At 36.1% G+C, this 14,582-nt stretch overlaps 1 protein-coding gene across 1 annotated transcript in view; it reads right to left on the minus strand.

Annotated features, from left to right (window-relative positions):
• Positions 1–14,582, minus strand: part of LOC104406505 (CUB and sushi domain-containing protein 3-like) — a gene marked incomplete at both ends in the record, with an annotated part of 49,156 nt that overhangs the window by 20,231 nt on the left and 14,343 nt on the right. Inside the window, 4 exons of the mRNA XM_010015500.1 lie at positions 4,041–4,114; positions 4,364–4,537; positions 8,214–8,387; positions 12,412–12,591. Coding sequence (XP_010013802.1) covers positions 4,041–4,114; positions 4,364–4,537; positions 8,214–8,387; positions 12,412–12,591 — 602 coding nt within the window. The remainder of the gene's footprint in view (positions 1–4,040; positions 4,115–4,363; positions 4,538–8,213; positions 8,388–12,411; positions 12,592–14,582) is intronic.

Consider the following 14,582-nt stretch of genomic DNA (forward strand, 5'->3'; position numbering starts at 1 on the left):
TGAAGCTACAGACCTCAGGATCCCAAGAAGTAGAAGAAACCAGGAAAACTATGTGGTGTCTGATGAGGTGCAAATTTCATTTTTATTGATCCAGTGATCATGTGAACTGTGCTAACGGAGACCACTACACTAGCTGGACTACTGGTACCACAGCACTTCTCTTAGAATTTTATCCTACACTTCAGTCAACTCTGAAGTTTTTCTAAGCATTGCATTCAGAGTAGGAGATTATTTGCACAGTTGCTCCACATCTACAGATCAAGTTTCATATGGCATTTCATAAAATAAAACCCAAGAGCTCACACAGAACTATCACTACCATAATGTGGCTATTTTCCTTTCTAAATTCAGACTGCCTTTTGGCTTTCTTCAAGCTTTACTGTAGGGGGAAATAGCTGAATTTCTACAAAAATATATCCTGGAAAAGTATGAGAAGTAATAAATCTTACATATATGACCAGTTGGTCTAAGCAGTTCTAAACTGTTCATTCAGTTCAGTAGTATCTTGTGTTACAACAGCTTATGATGAAAGTGCTAAGCATTTTTCTATGTTACTAGCAATATATCAAAAAAAATACTTCAAAACCACTGTTTCTTTCCAAGGAGCAATTTATTTTCCAGATTACAGATGAAGCCAGCATTCACTAAGTTCTAAAGATATTTGTCTTCATTGTAACACACTGCTAAGGTAGATCCGTCAAACCAAAAATATTTGGTTGAAAGGTAAACATCCTAGAAGTACATACTGATAACAATTAAAGCAGGTGATGCTGCTCACTTACATGCCATGCCTGATATTCAAGTAGCACTAAACTGGTATTTTGATGTTACTTGAACACACAAGAACCTGATCTGCTTCTGTCTGCTGAATTCAACACTGAACAGTAAAAGCCATGCAAGATTCTGTTACCTCTTTGTTACAAAGCTCCGGTTTAACCAGTGAAACACCATTCAGATGTGTCAGGTTTTGATATGCCTTTCAGTCAAGCCTGGAATTATGTTATATATGCCTGAACTTTCAGTGCAGTCAATGAGATAGGAAAACAGATAATTAAGACTAGGGGAAACAACCAGACAAAACCCCCAGTGCTGTGGAAGTTCACAATGTGAACTCAGTATTGTGAACAGCAAGTGACAGACAGTGACAGTCAGGTAAAAGAGAAGGTATTGTCAGTTGTTGAAAAGGACTTAAAACAGTACTCCACATATGAAAACTTGAATTCTACTGTGAGGCTACAGCTGGAATTTTTTTTCTGAGACAGAGGCATAAATTTAAAACTTAAGTTACTTAAGTCACTCTTATTAGTTTAAAGTGTGAAGTATTTAAGAGAGTTAAAACAAACCAAAGCCACATAAAATAAACAAACAGAAACCACCAAACCCCCAAATGAGAAAAAATTACCCAACACTGACTAAGAGTCAGAAAACCGTCTTACATATTCAACAGTAACAGCTTCTTGTAACTCATTTGCTAACTGCAAAACATTTCGCTGGATTTTGCATATGCTCTTTTGGTCTATTGTTTAAAATAGTAGACAACGGATCCATCAGACAAAAGAAAATCACAGCTATCTCATCTTCAGTATTTGGGTATAATTCAGAATTATTCTTTAAGTTTCTGCTATGAATGAAGCAAAAGTCATTCATACAGGAAGCTAATTATAGCACAATTCAATTAATTTATAATATATTTGTGGTTTAAATGAATCATAACATTACTGAATATATGGTGATACACTATTTCTTTCCAGGATCTACAGACAATAACTTGTCTCGAACCAATTATTTTCACTGTTGTTTCCACCCAATAAAGAGCTAAAGTCAGCTTCATCTGTACGAATGATGAATGATACTCCTACTCAGTTCTGTAATAACTAAGCAACCACATTTAGAGTAACCAGAAATTGCATGCAGACATTTAGTTACTATATAAAACCAAATTCACTACACAAGCATGAGGATAAGTTGCTGTCTAGGTAAGGAGATTACAGTTCATACAGTTTAAATCTGCTAGGTACTAAACAAAACTGTGGGATCAAGGTTGTAAAGTCTGCCAGCAAAAACACTGCTTTTAGAAATTATTTATCAGTTGACATTTTGCCTGGTATTTTGACAGTTCCATGTTAGCCATGAGTGATGCTTTCATTCACAACTACAACTACACCACAAATGAGAAAGACTGCATTAGCTTCTTCACTGACAGAAAGCTCATTAATATGTCAGAGCAACTGTAACAATAAAATTGTAGAAAATGGTCACTGCAATGATTCACTTCTTGCACAGTTGAATAGAGTTGCCCTCTAGCATAATGTTGTATTATAACTAAAGGAAGTTGGCCCAAGGACTGCCCCTGCATATTCTGTATCTTGGCACGAAACAGTGCTCCATTTACTGGAGAAAACTGAGACAATTTTTTACCACTTACATATGATTGTGATCTAGAAGAAACTGAAAACCCAAAGATAGCTAAAACAATCACTAAGCAGGAGGAGTGTTGCATAAAGGCCACCAAAATGACAAATCAAATAAATTTTTGGCTACAGAACACTGGAAGTCTTTAGCTACAACCTTTGCTTTTGAAACTAACTTCATGTTGTAAATTTGATCAAATTTTAATCAGCCCTTTCTTGCATTTTTTGCAATCTGCAGTTTTTGTTTAACTCCTGCTACTAGACAGGCATCACATTCAACCAGGGAGCTGTTAGCTTACTCTTCTGTCTAGTCCTCTTCACACGCCTGGAGTTTCAGCCCTGACACCAAACACAGTTATTTAGACTCTCTCTTAGCTTGTTTGCAGCTTCATTATCATAGTCCTAGCAAATTGTAGGGCTCATTTTTGCATCTGTACACCATTTACCTATAAACCTCTCATTGATGTCTCTGTTTTGTGTGATTCACAAAATCAGAAATTCAGAAGCATTTTAAATTTCAATTCTGTTTCCAGCAGAAGCATATGCAAACACCATTTGCAACAACACACCCTTGTAGCAAAGGCAGCTAATCAGGATGCATCAGGCAGAGCACTGCCAGTAGGTCAAGGGAGGTGACTCTTCCCCTCTGCTTAGCATTGATGAGACTCAAGTGGGTGCTGGGCCCAGTGCTGGGCTCAACCAGTGCAAGAGAGGCAGGGACATACTGCAGTAATAGGCCAGAAAGGTGATTAAGGGACCAGAGCACCTGGCATACAAGGAGTGGCTGAAAGAATTGGAACTGTCCGGCCTGCAGAAGGAAAGGCTCAAGGGGAATCTTACAAGTGTGTATTAAAAGTTACTGGAGGCATGAAAAGTGACAGACTTTTTTTCAGTGGCGCCCAGTGACAAGACAAGAGGAAATAGGCACAAGTTGAAACTTAGGAAGTTCTGTTTGTATATAAGAAAAAGCATTTTTACTGTAAAGGTGATCAACTTGGAACAGGTAACCCCGAGAGGCTGTGGAGTCTCTGTCCCCAGAAATATTCAAAACCACATGGGCAGAGCCCTGATCAACCTGCCCTAGCTAACCCTACTTTGAGAAGGGGGCTTTAACTAGAAGCTCTCCAGAGACGCCTGCCAGCCTCCATGATGCTATGATTCATTTGCAGTCACATCATTTCAAAATGTAGGAAAAGAATTGCTTTAAAAAAAAAACAACAACAACAAAAAAAACCCCACAAATGAAACAACAAACACACACAAAACAAATACTGCTTTTTTAGAGTATGTCTACACTAGTAGTTTGGTATACAGTATACACACTCTTAAGGAGGAAAAGACTACTTGATAAACAGTAGGGAGCACCTATATATTGGTGGGGAGATGCTGAACTCCTGCAAGGTGAAACCAAGCAGAACTTGGTCACCAGGGCTCTCACACAGTGCACTGCTAATAGGGACACAAGGTCAATGTAATCCAACAATTAGAAATAATGAAACACAACAACTCCAGTAACCAGCTCTTAAAAGGTGTAAGTAGCTTCTGGGCCTCTAATCAAAAGTTTCTAGACTTTGAGATAGTATAAAAATATTTGAATATTCAAGTTAATAAAAAAATAGTATATTTTACCTGATAGCCAAATGTGTTGTTTTGTGACCCATGCCTTGGGACTCCTGGATTTTCACATGCTGTGCGAGTAGGTTCTTAAAAAAAAAGTTACAATAAAGACAAAACAAATTATAGTATTTTAATGAGATACATGCATGTATTACAAAATTAAGCTTGTTCAACAACATGCACTATGGTTATGAGAGAAACAAAAATAAAATTACTTGATTCTTAGAGGGCATAGAGTAACACCAGGATAATAGCTGAAAACTCCTAAATTGACTCATCAGGAAAAGAAGTAATAAGCATTTCAAGAAATCTCAATAATATGGTTGTAACCTTACCTATACATCGAGGAGAAGATCCACTCCACGTGCCATCTGCTTGGCAAATCCTGGTATTGGAGCCAACCAAAATAAAAGGAGGACTGCAGCTGAAAGAGACTTCTGACTGATAGATGAAGCTTTTGCCTTCTCTTTTCCCTTGAGCAGGTACTCCAGGGTCACCACAAAACTTTGCTGTGAGAAAAGACATGGTAGAAATGGCAAGTGTCATTTATTAAAATACACACAAAAATAACACTTACCTGAAGTCGGTGAAGCAGTTACTCCAAATTTTGTATTTATTTTATTAAACTCAGTTCAAATAAAGAAACATTTCATAGGAATTCAGAAGGAGACTAGACAGCCAATCTTTAGTCTGCTTCAGTCTGCAGGAGTTTTGCTAGCTGTTCGAAATGCCTACATAGCAGGCTTGGTCAGTAGCTTAAAGTTGGCACCCAAAGTTACACAACTTATTTTATGAAGGCGCAAATATCCACAATTCACCTCTGCCCCAACCCAAATCAATATACAAATCCTCTTATAGAGAGCAATCAGAGAGTGTATCAAAACTTTATGTCAATCTCCCATCTTCTTCTGCTTTCTTTCTTCTGCCACCTACCAAGTGTTCAACATCTTTTTGTGATTAAAGTTTTGTCAGACAGATTTGAGGAATCATGAATTTTTACTTCCTCATCCTTCATTGAAACATAAGATTTGGTATGTATAGAAGTGCAACACTTGAAATTTAGTACAGCTAGCAAGAAAAAAAAAAACAAACAACATAATAAATTTCAATAGCCATCTAGAAGTCAAACACTAATCTGTTATTAGGCAGGATAAACTTGACTGATAAGAACATATTCTTAAATTGATCTTTCTACTTTATACCTATCACCTAGAGATTCGTTATGTCTAATAGTATAGCATAACTAAGTGAATTCACTGCTGGCAAATTTACTCTGTCTTCTGCAGTATAAAGTACTGATTATTGTCAGAAGCTGGATTTTGAATAGATTCAGGAAACGCAATCAGATATAGTAAACCCCGTGCCATCAGACTATATTTTTCCCTAACACTATGAATTCCTATCAGAAAATGCCGTAATATACACAAAAAAATAAAACACTAACCTGGATGTGTACAATGACATATTTCTAAAAAGACACATTGTACAGACAGTGGAATTTTCTGCACCATCATCTTTCACTTCTACAAACAAAATTTAAATTACATCTCTTAAATAACCACCTTCAAAATACATTTCTAATATCTTTGTCATTTATATCTTAAGCTTTCCAAAGGACCTGCTCACATGAAATGCTCCTGCCTTCTACTTCTTTAGACACTGACTGTATGGGAAATCCATGCACACAAATGTTGCTGAAGAAAAAAAACTTAATCTGTAGCATACAAAAAATGTATTCAATTTCATAACTTTAAATGGAATTGATTGTCTGCAGTATTATAGGCCAAATTATGAAAAGATCTATGAATTGGGGATCTCACACAAGAGAACCTCATTGTGTGATTGACAGGTCATGATTGTAATCTATGTTTTCATTAAAAAAATTGGTGGAAGTCTTAATTTGAAAATATATTAAACACTGATTTTTAACATAGAGGCTTGAACTTATCTCCTGAATATCTCCTTTCACCAACAAATTACCAACCGCTTTCAGGAAAAAAAAAAATCCTCACATTGAAAAATGTTTTTTTGGTAAGTATATTATTTTTTTATTAAACTAAGTAAAATCCACCACATAATTGTCAGTCAACTTTATCCAATCATTGAAAAGCTACTGGATATCTGCCTTCTATATAAGTATCCATGGAAACCAGGCACCATCTTAAAACATGGCAGTTTTCCTCTGATATTGGAACAGGGGATTACAGAACAAAATGAAGTTGCAGCAAACTGGAAGCTCTGTGAGTGCTCCCACTCCCAGTGGAAGTATTTCCCGAAGGACACTGAGAACCATTAGCAGAGACAGGGCTGTGGAGCTCTGACACTGAAGCTGTGAGGCTAGTCTCTTTCTTCAAAGGAATTTAACTGATTAAGAGCAAATTATATCTATAGATAGGAATTTTTTTTTGCTGTTGCCAAGTTTATAAAAACAGCAGTCCTTTACTCAAATTACTATATGAATAATTAAGCAGACAAATTTACTAGGTCACAGATGACAAATACTCAACCAAAGACATGACCTCACTCCATTCTGAGTAATTATTCCATGTTATAACTATATCATGCATATCTTCAGCTACAGGCTCTATGGAACCATGCTGGGAACTAAATTTCTGATGTCAAGAACTGCTTAAAGATTGCTCATTGAGAATTACTTTCACCAGCTCCCTCTCATTTCTGCCAGATGGCAGCTAGTTTGAGCTCTTTGACAAGCACTGGCTGCCAATTGATTTCTCTTGCAAGCCAATGGGTAACCATTGCACATCAACAACATTCAGTTAATGTAATCTTTGCATGAAACAGACTTTAATTACTAGGCAACTGCTTTCTGAACTAACCTTATCTTTTAAAAGATTTAAAGGTGGAGACCCTTTTTCAGAGCATATTGCTGAACTGTGTATTCCGAACTCAAAGAAGACTAATAGCTTGTGGCATCCAAAAATAATGTAAGGATACAATATTTTAATCAAAACCAACAGTTTAAAATAATTTTTCATGGTCTTTGATGTTCGCAATATAGTGGACTCTAGAAGAGCTCTACCTGGAGAACCTGAACAACAAATGGTCATGTTTCTTTTTCTTCCAGAACCAATGCCTTTCAACATGTTCCAGCTCCAGCACATACAGTTTCACTACCATTAAGCAAATATTATTGATGGCATGAGAATATCATCAGAGAAAAAAAGAAAATATAACCTATATGTTGTGCGTTCTTAGTAGTAGGATATAGCCAAAACAGAGAACATTTTTGAAAGGAAGAGATGAAGAATGAAAAAAAATAGTAAAAGAACGGAGAACTGCATTTTGCAATGTTTCGCAAGCTACCTGGCAAGCTCAGCTACTTAGCAAGCTTGAATTAAACTCCAAAAACTGTGAAGCCACAAATATGAAATTATCCTCTTGCAGTCTGACTCCTAGCTCAAGAATGTTACAGAGTTTCAGTGGTATAGCTATTCTACAAATAACACAACCTCCTTCTTCAGTGCAATCAATTGAATGTCTCTCAGAAGCCTCACAATCACTTCTTTGAAAAGATTTTTTAAATAATGAGTTGAATGACACCAACCTAACAAGAAAGCCAAAAAAGCCACATTTGCTACAATAATGAAATTTGTAGCAATTCAAAAATCCATCAGTGTTGTAACTTTCAGGTTAACAAAGTTTACTGCATAAAACATGTAACTTAATTTAGTGTAGGGGGAAATACAGACAATTGCCAAGGAATCACCCCAGAGCCTAGTCAACATTAACAGCAGAAAAAACCCTCTGTGACATCAGAGAAAGTTTAGGATGAGTAATGAGCAAAGAATAAAGATTATAATGAAATTTCCCCTATTCTGTATGTAGCTGGTCCTGAAAACAAGACAGCATCTCTTAATCTTGTTTTGTCTTGGATCATCTGGTACACACTGCCTGTAATACCTTTTGTGTGTTTGTGTTTAAGGCTTCCTATATGCTCAGAAAGGATCTACAATCCTTTGTCTTCCACATATTTCTATGTCTTCCACAATCTATAAATTAAGTTATAATTTTGGAAAACACAAAAGGATTGTATTTGTCCCAGGTTTGAAATGAGCTGAACCACTGCTGGGGGAGAAAATAAAAAAAAAAAGTTGAAAACTTTAAAGGGTTAAAAAAGCACTATAGTTTAATAAAGAAATAGAGGACTATAAAGTAAATACATACGCAAGCACTGAGGTACTTCACCACTCCATGTTCCATTCCCAACACAGGTCAAAACAGCAGGAAAAGAGAGTTCATATCCTGGAGAGCACACATAACTAATGCTAAATCCCCAGTCCAAGTTTGTTCCTTCCAACCTTCCATTAGAGATCTGTGGAGGAGTTGGGCAGGTGACAGCTGCAATAATATTCAAAATAATTAGGACCAGCTGCTGTAAATATCGCCAGTGTACACAATTACTAGAAGAACCATATGTGCTAATTTCACCTTTTTTAGAGGACATTACAGTCAGGATATGCTATCTTCCTCCCAGTATTCTTGCCTCATTTCCTGAAGTTAGTACTTCTGGTTTCCTTTATTTAGGAGAGAGTGGCTGATTGATGGAGTGTCTTAAATAAAACAGGATGCTGCATCAAACCAACTAGGAAGACTATCTAAAACTCAGTATGGAGACTATGAAGTGTACAACATTTAAGAGACGTCTGATAATATATGACAAAATTATTTTGTTTGTCTGTTTAGACCACGTAGAGTACAATTATCATTAGTTACCTTGGTAACAGTCAAATACTTTCTTCCTATTAACCACCTTAGGTTTTGATAGATATTAATGCCTAGGGATGAAATTTCAGGACACTTGTTTCAAAATATGACTTGAAAGCCTACTTCTAAGTAGCACAGTTTGGTCAGTATTTACTTAATGAAGAACCCCTCACAAAAAGACATTTAGCTTCTAGCTAGAGGCAGAAAATGTAAGGATTTGCAACCTCTTGAAATGAGAAGGCCAACAATAAGTATTTCAGTACAGTCAACCATATACTGGGCTACATCAAAAGAAGAGTGACCAGCAGGTCAAAGGAGGTGATCCTGCCCCTCTACTCTGCTCTCGGGAGACCCCACTTGGAGTACTATGTGCAGTTCTGGTGTCCTCAACATGAAGAGGACATGGAGCTGTTGGAGCAAGTCCAGAGGATGAGGATGATAAGGGAGCTGGAGCACCTACCATGTGAAGACAGGCTGAGAAAATTGGGGCTGTTCAGCCTGGAGAAGAGAAGGCTGCATGGAGACCTCACTGCAGCCTTTCAGTATCTGAAGCAGGCCTACAAGGATACTGGGGAGGGACTTTTCATCAGGGACTGTAGCGATAAGACAAGGGGTAATGGGGAAGTTCAAAAGGGTAAACTTAAACAGGGAAAGTTCAGGTTAGACATAAGGGAGAAGTTCTTTACTGTGAGGGTGGTGAGGTACTGGAACAGGTTGCCCAGAGAACTTCTCAGTGCTCCATCCCTGGCAGTGTCCAAGGCCAGGTTGGACAGAGCCTTGGGTGACACAGTCTAGGGTGAGGCATCCCCACCCATGGCAGGGGGGTTGGAACTAGATGATCTTAAGGTCCTTTCCAACCCTAACCATTCTCTGATTCTATGATTCTATTTCTAAGCCTCCCAGGAGGAGAGGGCTGAAAAATATCACAGGACAGCAGCAGAAAGAAACAGATATGACTAGTGATAAAGTGTTATTCAGTGGTTAGTGGTATACTAACAGACAAGTGCTACTTGAAAAATGAAGGAAAAGGGGTGTAAAAGAAGTTAAATAATAATAATAAAAAAAAAGCATAAGAAAGAGAAAGAGAGGAAATTTAGGCCAAAATTACTAGAATAAACAAGAAAGAGCAAAGGATTAAAAGAGAGAAACTTTTAGCAAAAGAGAAAGAAAGGAAATGAAACTAGTATGGTTTAATTTAGTCGAGACAGTTGGGGCAAATGAGAAAAGGTGGTAACTAAAATTAAAGCAGAGAACACGGGCCATAAGAATGGAGGAAAACAAATGCTGCACTCATAACCTTTAAACTTATGTTTAGACATCTGTCATCTTGCAGTCTCAGAACAAGTCAGAGGCACTAGATCAAGAGTTATGTATATTTGAATGTGATCTGCAGAAGGTTCGTTATGTGCCATTTCTCCATTCTTACACTCTTCATTGAAAGAATCTTAACTGATTACACCACAAAGGTTCTCTGGAGCATCATTCATGGCTGTTTGAATGCTGGATGTACTAATATCATCAAATAATCCTTTGTCAACCAGTAAACCAGATCTGAATCTTAAGGCCCTTTTATTTTCTGTTTCTCGTGCTCTGGTTCATAGTCAAAAAACAAACCACCAGCCAACCAAACAGAACCCAGAAATGGACATGATAGCTTTTGCCACACTTTCATGATGTTTTAATAAAGGTAAGTCAAAATAAGTACTCCAAGCAGCAAAAATCTGTGGGCATTCTCCAAGAGCTGCATGACTACTCCTTTTAAAAATATCTGTACGTTTTAACCTTGGAGCTGAATAATACAGGAAGAAATACTGGTCTATAATTAGGAAATCAGACAGAAGTAGCATGAAAATAGGCTGATATCAGAAATTTGAGGTGAAAAAGGCAAAACACCACCCAGCAAGGCAGAATGCCTCTCTAAATATTTTGGTCAGAGATTAAACCATAAATATGTGCATCAGTTTAAGATCTAAAAGTATATTAAAAATGCAAGTCTGCAGAAAAAACAATGCTTGAATAGTTGAATATTTAGTTGCAGATGATCATGCATCCTTTTCCAACTAGCAAAGTCAGAGAATAATTTGTAACTTCTATTTCTGTGGTGAAAATTATGTATCCATTTTCTGCCTAGTTCATTTTCCGCCTAGTTCATTTTCCAGCTATCTTAACTAAATGGTACCAGAAGACCCTGGCACTTCCTCCTGACATTAAGAACTAGTTGTTACACATTTCAAACGCACTACTGCATATTATAATTTACTTTTAACTACACAGTCAAATAAATGGGGATTATTAACTTACCTGGTGCACTCCCACAGACCTGTGTGGAGTACAGCAAGATTCTGAGAACACTAGAGATTCTGTATATGATTATTATTTACTGTTTATACAAGCCATAAAGATGTATGACCTAAAATCAGGAATACTCAAAAATCAAAGCCAAAATTGACCTTACTTTGTATGGTTCCATTTGAATCAAATTAAAGTTAGATTTCCTGCTCCCAGTTAGATGCCCTGTAGACCTTTAGGATTTGAGGCTGTGACACTATCATAAATACTTGTTCTGTCTTACAATCTCCTAGCTATTTGCTTACAGCCACTCTAGCAGACAGACAGACTCTTAACCAATAGGACCAGTATGGTCTATTCTTAAAATCAGTTTTGTAATTGAAGCTGAGGATCGCTCAGAGCACAATACAAATAGAAAAAAAAAAAAAAAAAAAAAAAAGTAATTTGTTAAGAAGATCTCAAAGTCTGACATTCTCGAGAATGTGTTGGAAAAATACCTTTAAAATTTTTTATCATCAATCAGAGGTGAATTAGAATTAAACTGGACTTGGTAAGATACTAGGAGAACTATACTCAGCAAGCAAAGCAATTGCAAATGGGGTGGTGATTTGAAATTTATTTTAGCTATTTTGATGAATTAATTCAAGGTTGGAAAATGAGAACTGCTGAGCAGATATGTATCTGTGCTTTGTTAAAACAAAACAGAAGGAAGATGGATGAAAATAAAGTAAGTACAAATTTAGCCAACTAGGTTTTAAAAGAACAGAGATCAGACATACTTAGCATGAAGTCAGGAAGAAAATGTCAAAACGGTAATGCTGTGGTTTCAGGAAGAGTGAGAAAAATTACTCGAGAGAGATGTTTTAGGATGTACCAAGTGAGTTTCTCAGAGAAAACTGTTTTGATGATACAGATAAGGTGGTCTTTCTGTAACATTCAGATTTGTCAGTCATTTAAATTTCAATAGAGAGCAGTAAATTTTCCAATAAAACAGAAAAATGAGGAATGTAGTCTTTTTCTAAAGCCAGGGACATATATAAGGTCATTTTTGGTATGACATGCTAACCTTAACAAACAAAAAAAATTAAATCATCATTTCATATTGTTGAATTCAGTTTAGCAGCAAAGTAATAAAATGTTTTATAAAGCTACAAAGAACTGTTCAGCATACTGTGCTGGTATGAAAATATAAAAGGTAAAAGAAGCAAAGGATGAAGTCACCATTCCTACAGCCAATAAAATAAATTCAATGTATTTGTACTAACAGTAAGTTTTGATTTCTGTGGAAATATTTGGCTGACTCATTACAATAAACAGTGGATGTAAATGTCATAGAAGAAATAGTTGACAAGCAAAATAAATGTTGTACCTTTGCATGTTGGGATTACTCCACTCCACGTGCCATTGCTAGTACAAGTGCGAATTAAGGAGCTGTTTGATTCCATTGTATAACCAGGTTGGCACATATAAGTAACATTTTGTCCGACAACATAATCATCGCCATATCTCATGCCATTGGCTGGGACTCCTGGATCTCCACAACTGATAACTGCAAGTAAATAGTTGAGGAGTAGATTTTTTAAAACCTAAATGTGATTTATTTATCCATGAGAAGAAAAACATAGGTCAAAACTAGGAATTTACTGGGGAAAAAAGAGAAGATGAAATTATCATAAATCTTATCTCCATCAAGAGAAGATAAACATGTCATCTGAATTAGCTGCCAAACACGTGGGGCTGTGTAACAGTTACATTTGGAGAACATCAATACATATGTTCAACAAAAGAAGTAACGGACTGTACAACTTGGATCAGTAAAATTTCAAGATTATAAAATGAAAAAAAAAAGGGGGGGGGAGGCATGAAATAATCCATATGTTGCTAACATTCTTTGATACCCTCAAATTTTCCTAACAGTTCAGAGTTTCATTGAAAGAAGCAGATATCTATTGCTTAATTTACTTTTCCTTGGGTAGTTCCTGAAAGGAAACACAGTCTGGAGAATTTAAATTATACATCTGCAAAAATCTCCCACTTTATAAATGCTTGTATGGTTGCTATGTACATAAACAAATGAGAATGTTCAGGTAACCCTAAACATGGGCCATAGTTCATGCCAAAATGGGTCTACGGTACTTTAATGAATGGGAGTGTTGACAAAACTTCGTGTGACTTCTAGTGTCAGAAGATAAATTCAATCTTCTAACAAGATTATATATTCATAAGGAGTTAATAAAGTGTTATATCATTATAATCTGAGAATAGGTAAATTTCCCTCTGATATGGTCAACTGATTCTATCAATTTCCAGAACAGTTTTCAAACGCATATATCTTGAGAACCCCAGTGGCAATGATAAAAAGCTGTTGTTTTCAGAAAACAAAACAAAACAAAAACGAAACACGAGGAAAAAAACAAGTACATGGAAAATACAGCAGCCATGTGTTTTACAGTTATCTTATAGTAAACTTGACAATCCCCCTACATCATTGTTATTACTTGTGGAAAACTGTGGGAGGCAGTTTCCTAGGTAGAAAGCACACCCTGGCCACTTCTAACTCAAAGCTGAAGCATGACCAATGGGAATGGCTTCTTCTTTGTATTGTGGTTTCCAAAATCAGAAAACCCATGGCTACATGTCTGTAGTGTACTCTAACCAGGCCCCTTAATCTAAATAATTGGGGAACTTAGAATCCAAGGTATATAGTATGCCTGCTCTACAATTCATGACAGTCTGAGTGAGTAGATAATAATTAAGCTGCATGTATCAAATTAAAAAAAGTCCCACACAATCATTATCTACGGATACAGAAGAGACTATAATACATACGGTTATCTGTGTTAGTCTAAAGGTAGCTAGTGAAGTGGTAAAGAAAACTGGAGTTCAGCCTTTTTTATTTTGCCTAGTAACACAATTTATTTAAAAACAAACAAACAAAAAAACCCCAACTTTAAAAGTCATAGCTTTTTCTTTGTAATTCTTAAAAAAAATTAGACTGGTGGAAGACAACTATTTTTTAGAAACACAAGTAAATCCTTTGTTTTAGAAACACAAGAAAATTCAAATACTTTACATTTTCTATCTTGCTTTATTTGGCATATTCCATTTACTATCCTTAATGTTGCAAACTCAGTTAAGATAATCCTTGATATTTTTCCAGGTATACTGTTATTTTGAGTGGATTACAACATAAATCTCATGTCTTTATCCTTTTTTCTCTAATCCTTGTTTCATCTCTTTAGATTTTTCTGTATAAAGAATATTCCAAATCATTGTCTTACAAATTTAAAAACATGCAAACACCATGGCTTTAGCAGATCTCTAGATTGTTCTACCTTCTCAAAATTCCTGCCTTCTTATCATTAATTTTCCAAGCTATATTACAAAGAAAAAAAAAAAACAAACTAAGTAAAAAGCCATAACCAAAACTCAGACCTGATTTTTTTTTCCTTATGTCTTTCTCCTTTTGTATTCAGTAGTCTTTATCTTAGTATCGGAAAAAGAGTTGCATGTAGGAAAAGACTGAGATGGGGGAAAGAG

This window comes from Nestor notabilis, unplaced genomic scaffold, assembly GCF_000696875.1.
Source record: "Nestor notabilis isolate BGI_N333 unplaced genomic scaffold, ASM69687v1 scaffold10215, whole genome shotgun sequence".
NCBI classification, from domain to species: Eukaryota; Metazoa; Chordata; class Aves; order Psittaciformes; family Psittacidae; genus Nestor; species Nestor notabilis.